The 22,455-nt window shown below is 35.7% G+C and overlaps 1 protein-coding gene across 6 annotated transcripts in view; it reads left to right on the top strand.

Annotated features, from left to right (window-relative positions):
* The window catches only part of TRAPPC10 (trafficking protein particle complex subunit 10), a 45,471-nt gene that overhangs the window by 3,309 nt on the left and 19,707 nt on the right, over window positions 1-22,455 (top strand). For 4 of the 6 annotated variants that reach the window (XR_010884437.1, XM_067298093.1, XM_067298080.1 and 1 more), the window contains exons 2-11: window positions 7,277-7,358; window positions 8,038-8,173; window positions 9,259-9,455; window positions 11,119-11,314; window positions 12,417-12,528; window positions 13,572-13,819; window positions 15,650-15,796; window positions 17,851-17,965; window positions 19,150-19,226; window positions 21,469-21,560. Coding sequence is in view for 5 of the 6 variants with exons in the window: in XM_067298093.1 (XP_067154194.1) it covers window positions 7,277-7,358; window positions 8,038-8,173; window positions 9,259-9,455; window positions 11,119-11,314; window positions 12,417-12,528; window positions 13,572-13,819; window positions 15,650-15,796; window positions 17,851-17,965; window positions 19,150-19,226; window positions 21,469-21,560 (1,402 nt within the window). In the remaining variant the exon portion in view is untranslated. Of the gene's footprint in view, window positions 1-6,952; window positions 7,026-7,276; window positions 7,359-8,037; window positions 8,174-9,258; window positions 9,456-11,118; window positions 11,315-12,416; window positions 12,529-13,571; window positions 13,820-15,649; window positions 15,797-17,850; window positions 17,966-19,149; window positions 19,227-21,468; window positions 21,561-22,455 lie in introns of those variants that run through there. The other 2 variants (XM_013941669.2, XM_067298102.1) reach the window with 2 other exon arrangements.

The following is a 22,455-nucleotide window of genomic DNA, read 5'->3' as shown; positions in this document are numbered from 1 at the left end:
AAACTTTGAACTTGGGTTTCTTATCTCCTAGTCCTTAACAGCAGGAGGAGGGTGAGGCTTTCAAGGTGCTAATGCATTTCATTGCTCCTGTTCAGAATTGAAAAGTTTGAATAGTGTTTCTGTAATTCACTTCCATTCTGATGTGGATTTTTATCAGGCTAGCATATCTGGACATCTGCTATTTCACAGTTGTAAAATTTTCTCCTTAACAGAACTGCAGCTCTCTGCTGGACAAAAGGCAGCAACTGTTGGAGTAAGCCTGCAAAACAATTTAAGAAGGAATTCAAGTCTGTTTCCTGAAGTTGAAATTTCAAGGGGAGTGTAGGTAGGATAATGCAGATACCTATTCTTAGCATCTGGAATGCAAAATGAGGAAGAGAAATCTTCTCAAACTTGTCAGAATAGTAATGTGTTTGCAATTTACCTTGAACCTTTTCTACCTCAAAAATTTTTTTTAGTATTTTATGAAAAAATATGTTTAGGAGCAAATACTAACTTAAAGATAAAAATCCTTGCAAGATGGGATGATTGCTCAGAAACTCTGGAAAGTGAGAAAGCTGAAAATAAACTTTACAGTTGACAACTAAAAGTTATATTTAGAGGGTTTTTTCTTTGTAAAGGCAATCTTTATTCTTCTGTTCTTTCCGCCTATAATATGCTTCTATAGACTCTAAAGACCAGGACTGATATTCTGTAGACTCAGTATTCTATACTGAGATACAGCAAAAATATATTTTTCCTGGTGTTTAAGAATGGCAGGCTGCCTGTATATATTTGTAAAAGACAGCACTGGTGTAGTAACTACATCAATGCAATCTTTCTTAAGTTCCCCCCATATGTACTGGCTTGGGACTATAGAAATAAAAATGGCAGCCTCCATACAGCTTGTATATTTGATTCCAATTGTGAATGCAGTTTTTGTCACTGCATACTTCTCGTGTAGGTACTGTAATGAAATAACTTTGGCCGAGGGCTTTGTATGTAGGTGTATTAGCCTTATATTTATGGTGTCTGTATTATTGGCAAAAACGTATCTTTATTAAAAAAATTTAATTAATGGATTTCAGTTAGGTAAACTGCCTAACCAAAAACATGTAGAGAAATTTTCTTTGGGCACACTGTATTTTGTAAATGTGAAAAAGTAATATATTCACAGAAAGATGCAGTTCCTTTATCTTTTCTCCCTTCTCTTAGAATTACAGTACCTGATATAGTATTAAGTCATTCTCGTCAGTTAGGTCTGAATGCCATGATGACTCCTTTCCAAATTAGTTTGAATTTTTATACTGTTGGTCTTTACTGCATTGTAAACCCAGTGGGGAGCCTCACTTTCAGCTGTGGTTATGTTACTCTGGCACATTACCTTTCAAACTCTTGTTTCAAGTTTGTAGCAATTTATCTTCATTGCTGCTAGAGCCTGTATGTTTACTAAGTGATTTGAGTCAGTTTGAGCTTTCCTATTGCTGTAGAAATACTATTTTTTAGCATCATTAATAGTTTTTTGTTGAAGAGGCAAGTTGAGCAATTGCATCAGAGCATCAGATGTCATGAATTTGGGTAGTTTCTCTGAAATGTTGAGCTGACATCTTTTAAACAATGCAGTTGACTTTCCTTGAAAATCTAAACAGTATTGCTTCTTTCTCATGAATCATATTTGAAATTTACTGTTTCAAAGACTTTCTGGAACTGTATGAATGAATGTTTCTTGCAAATACTTATCAGCAAAGGGTTTGGATGAAATAATGTGTCCTTACCTGGTTGGCTTGCATTTAAGTTATTAGCTCTATCTTTATCCATACAAAGAGCAGGTTGAAGACTCAGATGATCCTGCTAAATGAAGGAATTTAATAGGTTCTTCAGAGCTTCCCTACCAAGTTATTCTTTTGCAGTTATTTTCATGTAGTTCTTAAAATTTCCATGTCAGTTTGTAGTATCTGCTTATATGTTGTATATGCCTGTATATATTTATTCTCACTGTCAGTACTCTGTCCAAGTAGAAAGAAATTTGTGTGTTCCTTAATATGTGTCTCTGTGGAGAGACTAGGATGCACCACTTTCATCCAGTCCTTCTTGTTGAGATGCTGTGATGCAGCAGGAGCAAAGCCATCAGCAAAATCATTATAGGCCTGGGAATGGAAACTCTATGCTTATCTTATAGATATCAGCAAAAACAGAAAAGATTAATACAGTTAAAGGGGAGGTGGGAACAGTTTTATGTCTTCTTTGCAGGGAAAATAAATATTTGCTGTTAATCATCCTGTTCTAGTACTGGAAGAGCTTGATTCAAAGTTCTTCTGTTGTTAGTAGACAGAGGTAATAAAAGATGCACCAGGGAAGAAGTGACAGGTAGCCCAAGTGGTTTGAACAGTTTGTAGCTAGTAAGACCTTTAACAACAACAAAAAAATCCCCCCAACCCCCACCCCCAAATATATCATCTCATATATGTGTATTTTCCCTGTTCTTGAATGGGACTTGGGTCTGCCCTGTAGGTCATTTGCATTGTCTAGCTGATTCAATATTATTCTGTAGGTATATACCTGATTATATATGTCATAAGAGGAAGAAATATATTGTTGCTAGTGTTAACCCTTGATTTCTAGATTAAGTGATGTTGCAGTAAGTAAGGATTTAAAGCTTTACTAAAGATTTTTCTTCTGCAGGCTCCTAGTGAATCAAGTAAGACTATATAGCAATCTAGCTGTCTTCTGTTTCAATTTTTAGACCTTTTTTGAAAATGAACTGGGGTGGGGGGAAGGCAGGAGGAACCTTAAAAAATCCCTTCCAAAACTTCTGGCGAATCTGTTTATAATAGGCTAGTGAATTTAAAGCATTCATAGCAGAACTTTTGACCAGTGGAAGAATAAGTGGCATCAGAAAAGGTAGCCTTGAGTGATATTTGGGAATAAAATCAAAGTAAGCCTATGCCAAAGTATAGTCTTGGACTGAGCTCGTTTAGAGGTGTTTGGAGCCTTTTATCTCAGTCCACAGGGTTTGTTGTTGTTATCGAAGTAAAATATTTGTCTGCCTTAGTCATTTGATATCAGGAGTCTGTTCTTCTTACAGTGCCTGTATAGTTAGTGGGTTGGGATAATTTCCTCTAGAGGAAGATATTAAATTGTGGTTTATTCAGGTACTGTAGTGACAAAGTCTATACATATCAAAAATTTGTGGAGGCTTAGAAAAAGCAGTGACTTCTTCAGGATTTTGGTGGTTTTTAGGCATGTATCAAACTAAAAAGTGCCAATATTTTATTGTGCTTTTTATCAGACAGCTATCACAAAGTGAATGCTTGTTCTTCTTGAGAATCCTGGCAAGGTTGTCATTCTGGTTCTCACATCATTCCCATACAGATTTCCAGCAGAACAGGCGTACTGGACTGGGATGGAGAGGAGGGAGGATGGTTACTTTGACTCCATCTGCCAGAACATCAGGGAGAAAGATAAAAGGGGAAGAAGGGGAAAAAAGGAAAAAGTGGGGCTGGTAGCATATGGTTTTAACGGGCAGTTTGAACCTTCCCCTGGTCTGCAGTGGTATTGACTAGGGTGCTCGCTCACCTTTGCATTGTGCTATTACCTAAACCACGGCTACTTTGGTACTAATTAAATGGGCATTAGTTGCCCATTTCACTTTTTGGCTTAACATAATTTTTTAAGTTTTTCCATGGGCTAGGTCTATAGTTATGAGCTGCTCTACAGAGATGCAGCCTGTTCTGGACAATAGATTTAGATATTCTTTACTCAATTTCTGTAATGAATTTTTACAGCCAGGTTCACTATCAAGACTCCTGTGGGGAAGTTTTGTTCCCTTTTTGCCTGACCTGGCCATCTTAACATTTTGGATGTCAATTTGATGGATGTCAAGTGTTCGAGGTCCATATAAGTGTTTTTAAATTATGCTGTCTGACTCAGTGTTTTAAAAAGGCTTGTGGTAAAACCCTTTAAGGTTCCACTGGGCTTCATTTGTGTTTGTTTTCTGGACAGGTACCTATTTGTCTTGATTTACGTTTGTGAAGTACTTTGATACATGGTGAAGGGCATGCCTTCTGAACCTTAATATGGTGGAAAGAAAGGAATCCTGCACACTCTCTCCTTTCTTCCTTTTCTCCAGAAGTGTTTCTGTTTAAGTTATGTCATTTGAGTATTAATGCTTTCTATTATTTACTTAGTTAAATTAAGGGTTAACACATCACTTGCAGTAATTCTGTAAGTGATGCCACTCCAAGTATGGGATAATTCTGTGCTTCCTTGTTTTGTGTGTACATTGATATCCAGATGGGGAGTGAATGGATTGAGATATACAATCTAGAGGCTATGGATTGTCAGGTTTTTTATTGTAACCAAAAAATAAAAAAATCTAATTAAAAAAAAATTATAAATTTATACTACAAATCAGAAAAACTATAAACTACTTTAAAGTGTGTATAAATGTGTAATGATGAAATAAAAGAAATATTACATTAGTTATATCTGATATTATTTTATTTATAAAAGATTTATATTAGTCAAACTTAAAGAATATGGTAAAACCAAAGATGTGCCCTTCTAATCGTGTTTTAAGTGATAAAGGATGACTCCTTGATGTTACCCTCTAGTTATCATCTCTATTGGGAAATTCAGGTCTTGTGTTTTATTCTGTCAATTCTAAAATAAGAAAACCCTTTCTTAGTAGGCTTCTCTGTTTTTGTCGTGAAAGGATTCCAAAATTACTTTTATTTCTCATTTGTACACATCTTCCCTCCTTCTCAACAATGTCTGATCTTGCTTTATACTTTGGCTAGGAGTGACTTTCTTCCATTCCTGAGAATTCTTACAGTGAGGGCTGAGTGTTGAGACCCATCCACTGAAGTGAACTTGCTGTGATGAAATGGTGCTCAGGCATCCTGCCATGTTCTTTCTTAAAAACAAACAAAACAACAGAAACCTTTGAAGCAATTTTCAGTTTTCTGCAGGCTTTTGGATTTGCTGTAAGTTTGAATTCCAGGCTTAGTTGTGTTTTCAGAACATTCCCTCCAAAATTCAGTTTCATGCGAGGAAAGCTTTTACATTTTCACATTACTAACTAGTCTTGTTGATATTTGTCCTGTGTCAATATTGTGCTAATTTTGTCTAGTGGTGACTTCACTTTTAATGTTTTTTGAGGTGAGATGGCTCAAATTTGCTGATTACAGTAGATACAGGCTCCAGATGAGCAGAACTTGAAATGTTAAAATCCTTTAGGTATTTGTAATATTTTAGAGGTATTTATTCTGTGTTCAAAGATATCTGATGTATTTTGTCTTGTAGGTCCATTCTCCCTTTTCTCTAGTTCTTGAGGACAGTCTTGCCTTGAATATAAGACAGGTTCTTTTGTGCATTTTACATGCCATCAAAGCCAATGCAGGAAGAAAGAAAAAAAAACCTAACTGGTTTTAAAACTGATTCAATTTTTTTTAAACTGATAATGATGTGGTTGTCTGTAATACCAGGATGCTTAAACCTCATTGTTTAGTAGTTCCTCTGTATCCTGGATCAGTCCTTTTCAGTCAAGATGTTGAGTTCTGAAACTTTTTTCGTGGCACCTGTTGGATTTTTAGGGGCAGTGTAGAAAGAGTACTTTGTTATGCTCCAGAGGTAAAATATGTAACTGCTCTTTAGTTCAGGTTCCAAGCTTCATGGATTATCATTTGATGTGGTCAGCCTGCTGTTGCTAAACCACTGATCTGTATGGGCAGTAATGAGTTGCAAATCAATAGACTGTTCTCCATGGCCTAGCTCACTGGGATATTGTAACCTGGTATGAGATAACATTAGCAATATGGTTAACATTTGTTTCACTATTTATTTTAGGCATTTGTTTATAGTCCTAAACTCAAGATTTGGTATAGTACACTTAATCTGGAATAGGACACAGGTGAAGAGTCAAGAATAAAATGTTCTGTACTCTTCTGGAGACTTAAGGCTAAAGCACTAATAGTAGAGTTCTTTTTAGCTATTTTAGGAAACCATATCACTGATTAATAGCTTTTGTGTTCAGAGGTTAAAAAAATCTGGCTTTGCTTATTGTAGCTTTTAAACTCAGACTGTGTTTTTTTAAATTTATTATGCAGCAATAATTGTGCTAATGGCTAGTAATCAAAATAGAGTATGTAAGAAGATTGGGAAAAAGTGAGTGGACTAGAAAAGGGGTTTTCAAAACAAATAAGATTTCCTAAACTACTGCACAAGTAGTTCCAGGCTCTGTGCCAGGATATGTGATTGTGTGATGGGAGGGAGAAGAAGGGGTGTCAGGTGCCTCTCCAGCCCTAGTGCCCTGTTTCACAGAAAGATAAGAGCATCTCTCTGTTCAGTTTGAGATATACAATAAAGAATGACTACAAAAGGAAATAGAAGGAAAAATACCTGGAAATAGCAGTGTTACTTGTATGCCTGTTTAAAATCTTAACTGAGAAATGTAACTCTTCAGCTCAAGATATGCTGGGAAGGAGAATAAGGAGGAATGGAGAGAGTGCAGCCTCTGTAAGAGGAAATAAAGGATTTTTATTAATTTGCGGTCTGAGGTAAAGGGGAATGCAGCCAGCCAAAGATGAAAAAGGCAGTGAGGAGGAGGTATGGGGAAGAGAGCAATAGCTGTGATAGCTTCAGGGCAATGTGCAGATGAGAGCTTTAATCATAAGTGATACTGCTAAACTAGTATGGGCCAGATCATTACCCCAGCTTTAGACAGGGCACATGACATAACAGACTTTAGAACTATGCTCCAGTGCAGTGGAAAACATGTTTCTGACCTTACTCCTTTCTCATTTAGATGTCTTTGCCAGTAGTCAAATGCCATCTCTTCCCCTGTTAAGGATGGTGAAAGGCTATTTGGGCGTTATACATTGGCTGGTGTGTTGAACCAGTCAGCTTGCTTTCAAATATGTCTGACAAAGCACCTTGTTCCTGAGTCTACCATCTCTGCTCAAAGATACTGATATCCATCAGAAGAACCTATCTCCCTCTCATGTTCTTTCTGCACCCTAAAGAACAGAATTTAAGGGCTGGTATTGGTAGGTTGCTGATAATACATATTCTATCTATTTTTATACATAGTTACTCCAGTGGTGTTCAGATTTAATGCAGTTGCTCACAACCTGTGAGTTGTCTCAGCGCGCGAGCATGGTACAAAGCCCAGTGCTAGACTTTGCTTTCCATGTAGTGTACAAAATAGCATCTTGTTTATTGAAACAAACTATAGTATAATTTATTTTTTTAATGTAATTTGTATATAGTATAATAAGTGAATGTCTTTAACTCTTAGGTGCTGGAGATCAGAATTTATTTACCTCCCTATATCCTACGCTTTCTCAGCAGCTTCCAAGAGAACCCATGGAATGGAGGAGGTAAATTTTAGTTTTCTTCCATAATACTTGATGCGTGTTACTAGACTTGGAAAAGTATCTATTTGTGATGCCCTAAGAAGTTCTTACCATAAATTGAGTTGAATATGGCAACTCAGTTGAGGAAAGAAGACCTTAGTTGTGGTAATCAAATGTGGTGCACTTGAGGACAAAAATTTCCATATTTCAGCTATGCTGAACTTCACTTAAAGAGAAGTTGGGGTTTTGTTTGTTTGTTTTTGATATACGGCTTGTGCTTCAGGCAGTCATGTTCTGAAAGTAGCAGGCTGGTTTTTTTGTTGCTGTTTTTTTGAGAATATAGACAGAATTTAAATAGATGCAATTTCCTGCGAAAGGTTCAGTGACACTTTTCTGGTGGAAAAACTTTGGGAATTTTTTTAATTTTGGAATTTTTCTACTTTTGGAGGACTTAGAGATGCAGAACATTCTTTTAATGAAAGCTGGAAGCTTCTAGGTCCTGTTCTTGCTGAAAGAGTTTCTACTGTATTTCAAGTGGCATCTAATTTTAGTTAACTTTATACAAATCAGGTGGCAATAAGCATAGTTAGTGAGCTTCCAATGCCACAATATTTCAGTTTATTCTTCACCAAAATTCATTTTCATTCTTGCATTTTGCTACATAAATTTCTCATTCACTATCTCTGCTTTTAAAATTCTTCAGGTCTTATGGCCGTGCTCCGAAGATGATTCATCTGGAATCTAACTTTGTTCAATTTAAAGAGGAGCTACTACCCAAAGAGGGGAATAAGGCTCTTCTGACCTTTCCCTTTCTTCATATTTATTGGACAGAATGTTGTGTAAGTATTAGGAAAACATCAAGAAAAATGGAATACTCTGATTTAAAAATGAAGTTGTTTTGACTTTCTACTTGACCTCTGTGGTATTTTCCATTTGCTTTTCATGCTTATTTGAACAATCAAGTCCATGTTGCATAAGCATTGCATACTTAGTATGTTGGAAGTTTTGTCAACTTTAGTACTTCTTACCATAAGTGATATTTGTTTGTAATGGTGCTTGACACTGAAAGGACATGCTTTTGAAAAACCAATCTTCAGTGCTTTGGCACAAAAAACCCAAGATCTAACAGTGTTACTGCAGTAGCGCAGCACACATGCTTCATAGTATGAAAATATGATCAGATCATTTCAGTTATGATCTACTGACCACATTAAACCTAAATATACATATATTTTTAATTTGTCCTCTATATGTGTCTGGTATTAGTACAAGTCAGCAATCTAAACTGGGCAAGATTTGGAATGTCTTAATGCTGTTTATCTGCAGGTCACTGCTTGGTGGTTGTCTTCTGTTATGAATTAGTTACACGGTTAAAGAACAAAGGTGACATCTCTGTGTGACCAATCAAAGCTATCAAGAACAACCTTAAGAGTTTTCTGAATTGAACTATTTTTAAAAAAAACTGAAAGCCAAAAAAGTGCCAAGCAATAAGAAAGACTTGTGTGGGTTTTTTTGGTTGTAATAACTTTAAGCAGTTTAAGATTTTGGCAGTGTTAGAAGGCTTAAATGTCACAGTTCTGTTTCAATGTGAGAACAGAATGGCTAAGCTTTGTAATTTCAAAGTGGGTTATGTTGTAAAGATTAAGAATGTATAAACTAAAAGAATTTAAGAATTTAAAAATCTTTATTTCAGTAATTTAAAGAATTGCAGTATACCAAATTCTAAAGTATATATGCTGTTAACCAGAATACTAGGGATAAAAGAAACTGAAAAGCTATAATCTTACCATACTTGGACTCATTTGACTTCATATCTTCACTAATTCCATTTGATACTCCTCTATTTTTCTTCTGTTGGAACAAAATTTAGCTTTTGAAATTGTTCAGAGTATCTGTTTTGATGATTCACCGCTTCTTATCCCAGGACACAGAAGTGTACAAAGCTACAGTCAAGGATGACATCACCAAGTGGCAGAACGTTCTCAAAGCTCACAGCTCAGTGGACTGGCTAATTGTAGTAGTTGAGAGTGATGCCAAGAAAAAGAACAAAACAAATATCCTTCCCCGAACCTCTATAGTAGATAAAATAAGAAATGACTTCTGTAACAAACAAAGTGACAGGTAAGGATTCTTTTACTTGCAAACATTTTAACCTTTGACTAGCTTGCTGATTAAAAATTCAGTTCCCTGTATAACAGGATCCTAGGTCATTTAAGGACCTTCCGTTCCAGCATTCACACTGATGGTACCATTAAGCCTATGTTTTAGAGATGATGGACACAAGCAATAAAGGGAAATTTTTGTTTTCAGTTGCTCTTGGAGTAGTGATTGCTTTGAATGTGTTGCAGAAACCTTTCAAGTATACTGAAACCTCCTTCTGGTTAAGAGGCAGAGTTAAGGCAAAAAGCATAGTAACAATCTGTTTTTAGAACAACTTTTTTTGGTATGTTTAGGTGCTTGTAAAAAATATTACCGGAATTACAGGTAGTTGGAATGAGGTGGGAGGGGAATATGAAGCCAATAAGGACTTTTTTTTTTGCCACTGTGCTTTCTATCTCTTATTTAATCAGCTTTGCACTACAAAGTGCCTCAAATCCAGTTTCTTCAGCTAGTTTTATTCTAAGGAAAATAATAATGAACATATGAAACCATTCCTGCTTTTATTAGAAGCCAACAGAATAGAGAAATTTTAATCTGAAACCAGTTCTAATACATATGTTTTTCCTTCTTCCAAAACATTGAACAAAATGTGTTCCACATTTTTTCCTTTATCTCAAAAATTAACTTTAAATGGAAGACTTTCCCCATAAGAATGAATGACAAGATAAGCATTTGAAGTTAAAAGGGTAGATGAAAGCACTTGTACCTTAGTGTAAGCTGACAGTGACTGGCAAGTCATCATGTTAGAACATGCTGTACATTGGCAGCACTTTCTTTGTATCTAGACAGCATTGGTATATTACAGTATTGGCAAATAGTTTGAACAACGCTTATTCAGTTCATTTTGATTTCTAACTGATTGGCTCTATTTAAACATTTTGCAGTAGGATAAGATGATTTTTCTAACTAGAAATGGAGTTCTGCCTGGATGAAGGATTTTCCTGTCTTTAGAGACATTTATTCTTCCTTTTTTGTGTGTGTATGGGGGGGAAGGAGGGTAGAAAAACTAAGGAAGGAAATTATTGCAAGTAAGACTTATTTGTGAATTGATGTGGTCTGTTAAGTGCTTATTTCAAAAAAGCAGTGGGAGTTCTAACATACAGGATGTGTAAAATAAGTTGGCATCTTGCAAGAATATACTATGGAGAATAATTTTAAATGACATATGAAAGGTTGACTATATGTGGTCTAATGGATCTTGATTTCCATCTAGCATAATCCTTGCCAGGAGTAATTATAGTTACTGTTCTAATTGCATTTCTAAGCAGATTTTTTTTCCTTGCATAGCTACAGCTTTGCCTGTGTTTAAGTAATTGAAATAATGTAGTCATTATTTGCTTTTAAAAAAAGTAAACATTTACAATATCCATTTGGTGGAAAACACTTAAAGCTTCTTTCCATCTGAGTATGTTAAGGCTGTGATACTGTTTATGCAGAAGAAAAAAAGTCACTGACCTTGGGGTGTGTGTGTTGTTTTGTTATCAGTTAATGTTGACTGAAAAGCCAAGTTTTGTCCACTGTGAATACTGTCAGGTGTGCACAGTATTCAGATGTGTATTTATATATGAATTTTATGTCTTATCCCCTCCTCCCCCAAAAATAATTTTAATCAATCTCTTTACAGGTGTGTGGTACTTTCTGACCCTTTGAAAGACTCTTCCCGTTCTCAGGAATCTTGGAATGCCTTCCTGACCAAACTCAGGACACTGCTTCTCATGTCTTTTACCAAAAACTTAGGCAAGTTTGAAGATGACATGAGAACTTTGAGAGAGAAAAGGACTGAGCCAGGCTGGAGCTTCTGCGAGTATTTCATGGTCCAGGTATGAGTCTCTTTTTGAAGAACAAAGTGCTTGAGTCCTAGTTTGAATAATGGCATTTTTTGTTGGCTGTTTTTCTGTGTGGGTTCTTTTGATATTCTATTTATTCTTTGGAGGGAAAAAAAGATAAACTGGTATGAAAGCAGCATTTTTCAGATCTTCCTTGCAGCAGGTTTGTGTTACACTGACAAGCCTGAAAAGATTCTGTACTGAGTTACAAAGTTTTACGAACCTAGACTGCAGCAAACACAAAAGGTGTCTATAAAGTGTTTTAGTAGTTGCTCTTGAATGTTGGATACATGTTCTATTATTGTGACTCTGCAAAGGCACTCAAACTTGTTATTGCTATGTAATGTGAATATTACTATGCTTTCTTTGCTTAGATTAATATCAGTATGCGTGGAGATTCTCTACAGAGGATTACTTCAAAACAGACTTTTCTCTGAAAGCAATGTCCTTAAATTGCAGATTTTTATGCTTCTGAATATGTCTTGTTTTAGCTGATGTAGAGAAAAACAAGATATTCTTGAGCAATGGAACTGAAAATCTTGATTCCTTTGGATTTGTCTGGTGCCTGTACAGTTCATTTCTCCTCACTAGTTCATCTCATCTTCATGTCTCCTTTGACTTCATGCACTGCCTCTTACATGTGATATATCCACATCCCTCAAACTTTTTCCACCAGCAACTTTGACTCCCTTCTCTGTGTTTAACTGAAACTTTGTTGATGCTGTAACTGCTGCCCTCACAGTGTAATCAGAAAGAACAAGTTATAACTATTATGGAAGATGAGGTTTCAGCAATTTTTTTGAAACCCAAACTTTTAATAGATTTATCAACAGTATCTTGTAGTGATTTAGGATCTGGATACACAGCAGAAATTACTGGATTTAGGTATATGACTGTAGCTTCCTTTGTGAGCTTTCTTCTGTTAGAAAGAAATGATGCATCAGTTACAATGACAAATTAGCCTGTATGTGTGAGCACTGGAAGGGGGGAGAAATAGAAAAAGTACTTCCTGGATTTGTGTGTGGATGGAGGCAGATTTTAATACAAAACATGACTAATGCTTAACATGCTGTTTGTGTTACTTGTTTGTCAAAAGGAAGAACTGGCCTTTGTCTTTGAGATGCTGCAGCAATTTGAGGATGCGCTAGTGCAGTATGATGAACTGGATGCCTTGTTTTCTCAGTACGTTGTCAACTTTGGGGCTGGTGGTAAGTGTCCTAAACTGGTAAATAAATGTTAACTGTATTAGTTTCTATGCTATGCTTCTACTAAAACAACCCAGTGCTTTGAGTACCATGTATGTGGGAGTAGAAAGATTGTAACTTACAGCTGAAATGTTCTGGGAGTTTGCACTACCTCAGGCTCTTGTGTTATGCTGTATACAGACTCATGTGTTTATCAGTTGTATTCACCTGATGTTTTGTTTTTTTGTCTCTGAGGCTTAAAAGTAATTTTTAATGAAAATTTGCATTTTGTTCTTATTTGGTGATTGTTACAAATGGAACCCTGAACCTGTGATTACCTAAGCATCGATTTGGCTGGAATACAGTTGCTGTTCTCACAGCTCACTGCTAAGTTATTAAATAAAAAGCTTCCTGAATAAATAGATCTGGGTTTTCTTTAAATTACAAGAGAAGTTTCATTCAGTTTCATAGTGATTACCAAATATGTGCTTATCTGCACTGCAGAAGATTTTATTTAACTTCAAGAAAAATTACTGTGCAAAAAGTATCAAATAATTAGCAACTGTGCTTTACTGAACTAAAGCATGCGTTATATAACAACAGCTTGAGTAAGGTACTTGTTATAATTATACTAAAATTCTAGTGCTGGAATAATTGCAGTGAAATATATTTGTCCTGATTGAACCTGAGGCCATGCCTGAAAGTGAGGGCACATCTATCATTGAAGGCTGAGTAAGAAATACTGAAGTAGATAAAGCTTATTTGTTTTGAGCTTCAGGTAGGCTTAATTTCTGAGAAATGCACTATAAAGTGGTGGCCACTATATTAATAACAAACGTGCAGTTAAGACAAAGTGTACTTGAGGTTTGAATGTTATGAAATTCAGATTTGCTCTTAGTTATACAAGTATTTTGGGGGGGGGGCTTTTTTTAGTCAAGTCACTAAGCTTGTCGTATAGATAAGTGACTTGAGAAAGAATAATCTAGCTTCCAACCTCTGGGGTGAGAGAAAAGAGGCTTTGATTTAAAGCAGTGATTGATTCTTGGATGTTAACTCTGTTTACTTAGATGGTGCAAATTGGCTGACTTTTTTTTGCCAGCCAGTGAGGAGCTGGAATGGATTAATTCTCCGAAAACCAATAGATATGGAGAAGAGAGAGCTAATTCAGAATCAAGAAGCTACTCTACTGGACTTGCGTAGTTACCTATTTTCTCGCCAGTGCACATTATTAATCTTCCTGCAGAGACCCTGGGAGGTTTCCCAGCGAGCACTGGAGCTCCTTCACAACTGTGTGCAAGAACTCAAGCTATTAGAAGTGAGTCAGTGCAATATATTCCATTATTTATATGATTTTATCCCAATATGACCTAACAAGATTTTGTTAAGTTTAGGTATTGCTGACCAGAACTCACTAAGCATGGCTATGAGTTATCAAAATGATGCTGTAATAGCAGATGTTTCAGATTGTTACAGGGTTAAAACTGAATGTTTTATCATGAGGATGTCTTTGGAAAGGAATGTAGAGACATCTCATCCCATCTGAAAAACAAACCTATATTTAGAGTATTCTGGTTTTCACCTGGAAAGTTAACTTCTTATTTGGAGGCTGGTAGGTAATCTGTCTGCTTCTTTCCTGAATTTATTACTGATCTCTTGAACTTCCAGTAACTTAAATCTATGTACAGTGTTATATTGAAGAAAATTAGGACAGGGTGTTTAAATATCTTGACATTGAGACTAAGTAGTAACAAAATGCAGTTCAGCACTGTAAACAGTATCTAAAGTAGTGCTTCTTACTGCCATGTCAGTTGGTCACTGTTTTGACCACCTTTTGTGGTTCATAATTGATGATTACTTTTGGTGCCAACTAATGCTCCTCAGTGTTTTGCATGTGTCTCTAGCTATCTCATCCTATCAGAATAAAAGGAATAGACAGAAAAAGTGACTGAACTTGGAGCTTTTTGTCATGTTGCACGCCTCCAAGTTTTTTTTAACGTTTTAGTTTCTGATGGTGTTTTTTAATCTTCTGAACAGGCTTTCTAAAGGATGTTGTATTCTAATCTTCCCCTGTGTATGACCAAGATAGATATTAATTGAAATACATCTTTAAGAACAACATAATGTCCATCAGAATATTTCTGGACTTCACTTTGTGACTCATGCATGTCCTTAATCCTGTGGGTTTATGGTTCTCTGTTAGTATTATCTGTGCTGTTACAATAGTAACTGCTAACTTTTGTCTGCTTAAGATACTGAGTAGTGAGTTCCATGCGTTAATGTGCTGCATTTAAAAACAGAAAATCTACTTCAGATTTGTTACCTTTTTAAATGACACCTTCGTGTATTCTAAAATGGACTTGAAATTCCCCTACATAATAGTTTATATGTCCATGTGTGTATATGGGTTTCAAGACTTTCATTGTCTTCCCCCTCCCCAAATTTTTTTGCATTGTCTATGAACAAAATTTTGAGACACCATTATTCTGATTGTGTTCCAAATCTTTAGTTATATTGATCTTTATTGTGTTTCTTGGACTATTCTGGTGTTAAACTCTCCTCCCTTCTCCCACTGTGTCCCATCTGATAAGCCCTTCTTGGTCTTTATCTCCATTTTTAATTAGTTATCCATGACAGATGTCCTGTCCTTTTATTGACAAGCTCATTGCTGTGAAGGACACTTACAGTCTTAGACTCATTTCCCTCTATTGTTTTTTTTTTTTTTTAAATCTGCTTCATAGTATACTTCTGATTTTTGTATTAGTTAGGTCAGATGAATCCTTATAAAAGTATTATATCTATAGAATTTTTTTTCTGTCTTTGCTTTCCTTAGGATTATTTTCTAGCTTTTTGGAAACTTTCTCAGTACTAGTATCTATTAGTTGTCTCTTCCTTTGCTTTCATCCTGGTGAGTGCATCAGATCTAATTAGCACGATCGCTGTTCAGTTGCTTAGCCAACCTTGCTTTATGAACTAATTTATATATATTATTTGGGAGGGAGTGAACAGTTAACCTATTTTTGTGTAATCTTAGAATAAGCTGGTCTAAGATGGTCTGTTCTGTTGTATCAAGAAAAGTATTTTGCTGAAGTATTTTCTGATCTGACTAATGTTTATTTTCCAGTTAATGTTGTCTGTTCATCTTCAGGTCTCTGTTCCTCCTGGAGCACTGGATTGTTGGGTATTTTTGAGTTGTTTGGAAGTCTTACAAAGAATAGAAGGCTGCTGTGATAGGGCTCAAATAGATGCAAATGTTTCCCACACAGTTGGTTTATGGAGCTATGCCACTGAGAAGGTGAGCAAATGATATGTTGCAGTTGTAGCATTATAATTTTGAAGTGGACCACTTGTTTCTGTGGAACAGATTTTACACTTTTTTGTGAAACTTTAATACGTGCTTCTCTATATTATCTTCACTCTGTTCTAGGTGAGGCATCCAGGTTTGTCTTCTGTTTCTCCACACGCAGATGAGGCTGGGGAATTAGTGTGCTCAGCTCTTTAGAGGAGTGATGGATAGGAAGAAATATTTCATGTCATTATACTGTGCACCCCTCACCCCCCCCCCCATTCGATAAAGATGTGCTAATTAAAATCTAAAATAGTTCCAAACTCTCACAGTCCCTGTGAACTGAGAGAAGGAGCATCTATTTCAGTTATAACAGGAGAAGCCGAACAAATGTGGATGCATTCACCATTCTAAATCTTTTTTTTTTATTCCAGAACATTGGAGACTACAGCAATCTGTTTACGTAGTTCATTATTTCTTCAGTATATTATTATGGCAGTAATAGGCATCTAACTTTACTGAAGATGTTAGCCTTGCAGGCTTGTGGAAGAAGCAAGCAAGTAATAACTTAGAATTTCTCACTTACCTCCCCTTAGTATAACCTGTGGAAAAAGTCCTTACTGAAAGCTGTAAAGTGCCATTTTCAGTTTGATTAAGCCCCTTCCCAAATTATATAAATTATAACATTTTCAAGTTTCACTTCTTCTGTTTTTATAAGAGAGCTAGTGTCTAAAGCTGCTATTACTTTCAGCTGTTGAAAAATAGATGATAAGAAGCTGCGGAAACTACTGAAAATAGTGTACTGTGGTCTTGGTGGATTTATCTGAAGAAAGTCAGTATAAGCTCATCCTCTTGTTTGCATATCCTGTAGAATATTTCCAAATATTTTAATCATAATTTGTTTATATTTCAGTAAACTTCAGAATCGTCTACTGAGCATTGGAAGCCCTTTACTTAAATATTACAAAAGCATAGAAAGAGTCATCCTTTAAAAAAAAAAAAAAAAGAGGGAAGGAGGGTGAAGGGACTCCCCCTCCCCCAAAGATCACAATAAAGGAAGCAAGGAAAACGTTTAAAGCGGTGATGGGTGCATCAGATTCTTCACATGTTGCTTGTGTATTTTTAAAGAAGCTCTGCGCTTAGGTTGGGAATGTGTCAGAAGAGCTGTGGAGGGAAGCAACAAAGGGTAAAGAGAAAAAGTATAAGATAATGGGTAGGAGAAAGATGGAATGGAGTGAATGAAATAAATTTAGGAAATAGTGACAAAATGAAGTGGAATTAAAAAAAGAAATAGATAATGGCCACACACATTTTAGATGTAGAGTAGTATGGCAAGCTGAGACCTTTTTATTTAAAAAGGAAGGTTTTACCTTGGTAACTGAATTATGAGTTACCAAATGACCAGCAGAACTGATCTGCATTAAGACGGGGTATATTTATACTTCTGGGTATAAAGCATACCAGCTGTGGTCCAGAAAGAGTTTTATGGTAGCTGTGTGTATTACACAGCTTTAACACTGTTAGCTGTGCTGATCATCTGTTTTTCAAGAAGGTTTTCATCTGGAATACAATCCTTCAGGTGAATTTGCAAGCTTACCTAGTGTACTGGAGACTGCATATCCTGATTATACGGTTTTCAAACTTGTGTACTGAAATACAGATGCAGTTTCAAGAAACTTCTTTGGCAGTTACTGCCAAATATCTCAAGCTTTCTCTGTGTAATATATGGAGAAATAGAAGGATTTATTCTGTTTTAATGTTCTGCATGAAGGGGTGTGTGTGTGTGTGTATATATATGTATGTCAATAACTTTTATTATGTGCATTTTAATTCTTAATAAAATTAATTTCTACTTCTTAAGCGAGAACCACAGTAACTTTTGAAAGGTTCTTCACCCTCTTCCCAAGAAGCAACTTTTAATACACATTTTACATAAGCAGTACAATATGACAGCAGTATTTCCCATGGAAATATCTTGTATAGTAGGAATGGTGTGGCAGAAAAAAGGAGTTTTATATTGATTTCATAGCCTATCAAAAACAAGCATCTGGTTTCTATTTTAGCTAAAATCTCTGGGCTATCTGTGTGGACTTGCATCAGAGAAGGGACCCAATTCAGAAGATCTTAACAGAACTGTCGATCTGTTAGCAGGGTTGGGAGCAGAACGTCCTGAAACAGGTACTACTAGGACTGTATGCATGCTTTCTAATAACTGACATTGTCTTAAGTGCCTGGCATATAAATACATCAGTGGGGATAATAGTTCTGTGGATGGTTTTATATCCATAGGGATACTTAAACTCCCTAAACTTGTAAGAGAGGCAGCGTGTGTCCAGTACTTGGAGAAGTTAGCAGTGTCTCTCTCTACTGTTGCAAGTATAAGTTTTTCCAATAATGCTGCATTTGCCAGCATTGAGGTAAATAATCTTGAACAGTACTGTTTTTCAATAATATGTTTTTAAGGCTTGTCTGAAAGTGTTAAGACTAAAACTGTTTGGAAAGAATTGAAAGATCCTTGATCTGATGCAAATAGATAATCTGCAACTGGAGCTACAAAATGATATTACTTGAGTGGCTGAACAGTCCAGTTTATTTACTGGTTCTGGGCTTTTGTGTCACTCACAAAGCTATTTCTGAAGGGAAGAAACTTTCAGTTGTTCACTATGGTAGAACAATTAGTGTCTTAGAAGTATTAGCCTACAGGCTGACATTTAACCTGCTATTGCAGGTAGAATGATACCTGAATTTTAATTCAGGGCTATAATATTTACTGTATATTTGTTTAAAATGCAGGCTTTTTTCTTTTAGAAGTATTGGCACATATTTGGGATGATAAGGATTTTTAAATTGAGCAAATTACTCCAGAAAAAAAATCTGGTCTTGCTAACCATTTTCCATTGAAATGCACTGTTTAATGTAATAAAATGTCTTTAAAGCATAGTAAGCTTCTGTGATACTGTTTTATGAATCCAGTTGTAGCGGGTTGTGAGAATATAACCCTTGCCAAATATGGTGGAGTATTTCAATACAATTGTGTGTGTTGGTAGGTTGAATTGGTGATGCAGTGAATGTTGTGAAATGCTATGGGGAGAAGTTTGTATAGTTGCTGTACTCCTGCTTGCCTTTAGCCTGCTATGCTGAATATATCTCACACGCACACCAAAAAAAGTGAAATAGCCTTTCTTCATCCCACTTTAGAATGTGGGAAAGAAACTCATGATCTGTCTTTGTGTTGGTGACATTTCCCACATAAGATTAGTTTTAGGTTGTATTCTCCCACTAAATCCACTAACGTGAAGGGGGTGTGTGTGTTAAAACAGGAATGTATTTGTGACACCTCTTGTTCTCCTTTTTTTCTGAAGCCAACACCTCACAGAGCCCTTATAAGAAACTTAAAGAGGCCTTATCGTCTGTAGAAGCATTTGAAAAACACTACTTAGTAAGTATAGTTTGGGGATATTTACTTTATAGATTGATTAGGGCCAAATTTTCCAAACCTGAAAAGTTAATGTTAAAAGTATAAATCTGTATTTTGATATCCAGAGTTATTGCTTGCTTAATGTCTGAACACACCAAATCTAATTTGTTGTGTGACTGGAACCCCATATTGGGCCTCAAGTTTGACATTTTTGGGTTTACTTTAACGTTTACTATTACAGGGCTGGAGGTTATTATCTCTAAGTATGTATACTCAGCTATTAAAAAAGATGATGTTTTGGCAACCGTATTTTGCAATCCCAAATTCATCAGTTATTTACATTTTCCCCAGAAGTATATTGATGTGTCAATTCAGCATCCTTTCAAACAGTTTTTAGACTTTCATTTTGCAATGAGTGTTATGTGACTTAGGTTCTACCACTGAATTTCGTATCTGAACTATGGGACATCTGTGGATATTGGGGTTGGAGCTGCCACGGATTGCTGAAAGATTAAAAATCTCAGTGCACATTAATACGTGTGTTATTTCCTGGCAGTTCCCTTACTGTGGAGTCATTGTAATGATCTTCTGGTTATTTTTATAGAAGATGTGGGGGTTTTGTTGTTTTTGTTTTTTAATCTGACTGTCATAAGAGGGTTTTTTATAAATACACATACGTGTGTATGTATGTATATATAGAAAACTTTTTTATCTGAAACTTCATATAATTGCACTACTGGCCCTAAAGTTTCCTAGTGAAAAGATGGAGGAAAATTGAGCAATTGTTTAAATGTGAAAATTAGGTGGTGCTTATATTTACAAAGTTATTAAGAGAAAAATTCTCAGAAGATTTGGTCTGGGAATATTAGATTTCACTTGTACACTTTATTTCTTGATGAAACTGGTTGGATGGGTAGACCAAAACTAAGATTTTGGAATTGCTAGCTGCTCTTACATGTTCAGTTCAAACTTGCACCTGCAGACCTCTAGGTTCAGCAATATCTTCCAAAACTGAAGGAATTTTAAGTGAGGTCTATGGAGCTTGCTACTGATGGAATTCCCATTTCTGTTCATGCTTCTGACTGCACTCCTATGCAGCAGAAATTCAGATAAGAAAAGACCAGATACACTAGAAGAGACTGTTTCCTACCTAGTTGTTGTATAAGTATATAAAACTTATACACATTTTATCTGTTTATTCAGTGAAGGAAAACGTAGAACTAAAGAAACTTCCAGATGCAACTAAGATATCTGTTTGCATTTAAAATTTTGATGAGTCTGCATAGTAAAGTGTAGCTCTTACCAAATGTTGAAAGCAAGGAGTTTTGAAAGCTTTGTCTTCATTCGGTGACTAGTGTTGTGCAGCAACTTCAGTATCTTTTGTAAGACTGGCAAATCATATACAAGTGTGTTGGCTTGTGCCTTAATTTTAGAGGTATGTGGTTATTCATGTGTATGTAACTGGCATCTGAAACTACAAACTTTGAAAAAGAGCTGCTATTATAAGCTTAGGGCAAGTTAAGGAAGATGGCATGTAGATAGTGGCTGCGTGAGAAATTAAGCTTAGATGGCAGTGAAGCTTCAACTCAAATTGCATAACTTCAAGGAAAATTCCATAAATGTTTGAGAAAATACTTAGTCTGACTGTAACTTGGTATTTAGCATTTAATTTTATGTTGACATATTGCTTTTACTTAAACAAGAAACTTGCATATGTTTGAGAATAATATTACATGCAGCCTTAGTGAAAGAATAATGTTCCATGTTTTGTATGTAGTTACTTTTTTTTTTTTTTGCAAAGCATTAATTGTGAGTCTCTCTGACAAGCTCTCTAACAAGGTGCTAGACATGATACACTGTAGTGTATCCTGAAATGATGCACTTACGCTAACCTGTAATGGTAGAGTAATGGGATGCAGTCATTGAGAAATAGTCAGGAGTATTCAAGTATAAGAAATTATTTGAAACCACATCTAATTTATTTTTGTGGGTTTCAGTTGCCTCATGACATTTTTAACAGGCTTTTTCTTCTACTATTTATAATATAGGTATGGGAGGATGACCAACTATATAAAAAGCAAAGCTGACTTGTTGCAAACTTTTCAAAAGTGTGTGTTGGAGCAGGGATGAAATCTAAGAAGTGACTCATTCTGGTCATTTGGTTGCAATAATTTAGTTACTGGTTGTGGATTTCTGTGTGAAATACCGTATAACTACTAAAAATATGTAACTAGCTTACAATTATTTATTTTCTTTTAAACAGGATCTGTCCCATGCCACCATTGAAATGTACACAAATATTGGAAGAATTCGCTCAGCTAAGCTTGTTGGAAAGGACTTGGCAGAGTTTTATATGTAAATGAATCTTTCAGATGTCTTAAATGCATTAGTTTTGAAAAGTTTGACTGTAAACTGAGGAAAATAAACTATATTTTAAAAGGAATTCTTAACAGTATTTCTGTGAAAACTTATCCTAAGCTTCAGGCTGTTTTACACCTGAAAATTAGAATACCAGCAATCTTTTTATATCAAACTATAATTCTCACCTCATAATTTAGTGCTCTTTAAGTATCCTATGTTTTTCAGTTTGATCCTTTCTTCTACTGGGAAGAAAAGGGCAATGAGGGAAGAGAGTGGGAGGGATAGCCTTACATTTATTGTAAGGTGCTATCTAATGTGGTTTCTGACTTTTATAGCATATCAAAGGTTTTATATATACACATACATACGTGTGTGTGTATATATATGTATGTATGGTTTTTTTTTTTGCGGCTACTCAGATTCCTATTTGAGGTTACGATTGCAAAATTTTTTGTGTGTTTCCCCCACTGTGAAAGTTAGTGGGTTTGGGGTTTTTTTGCTCATTTCCAAAGATATTTTCTGTGTTTAACTTTACTGTTGAATTCAATTGAAGGATCCTGGTGCATTGGCTTTCTGTTTTTTATTTAAAAGAACTTGAGGGTAATGAGTGTTTTGGGGTCCTCTTATGTTAGGACGTGCTTCTCCTGTAGGTTCACTAAGCCAGTCTAGCTTCTAGCTACAATGGATCCTCCTAAATTAACTTAAGTTTTTGGCTGAGGGGATAAGATTAAGTTTAAAGACTATCTTGGAATGATTGTACAGTAATAAAATGATGCTTTTATTAAAGCATTTTCCTGCTTTAAAATTGTTGAGTAAGCATGTTTTTAGTTAACTGTCAGAAGTGTTTGAGATGGCTGTATATGAAAATGCATTTGTGTGAGGTAGACTC

This window comes from Apteryx mantelli, chromosome 1, assembly GCF_036417845.1.
Source record: "Apteryx mantelli isolate bAptMan1 chromosome 1, bAptMan1.hap1, whole genome shotgun sequence".
NCBI lineage: Eukaryota > Metazoa > Chordata > Aves > Apterygiformes > Apterygidae > Apteryx > Apteryx mantelli.
This window is presented reverse-complemented; position numbering and strand designations above follow the sequence as displayed.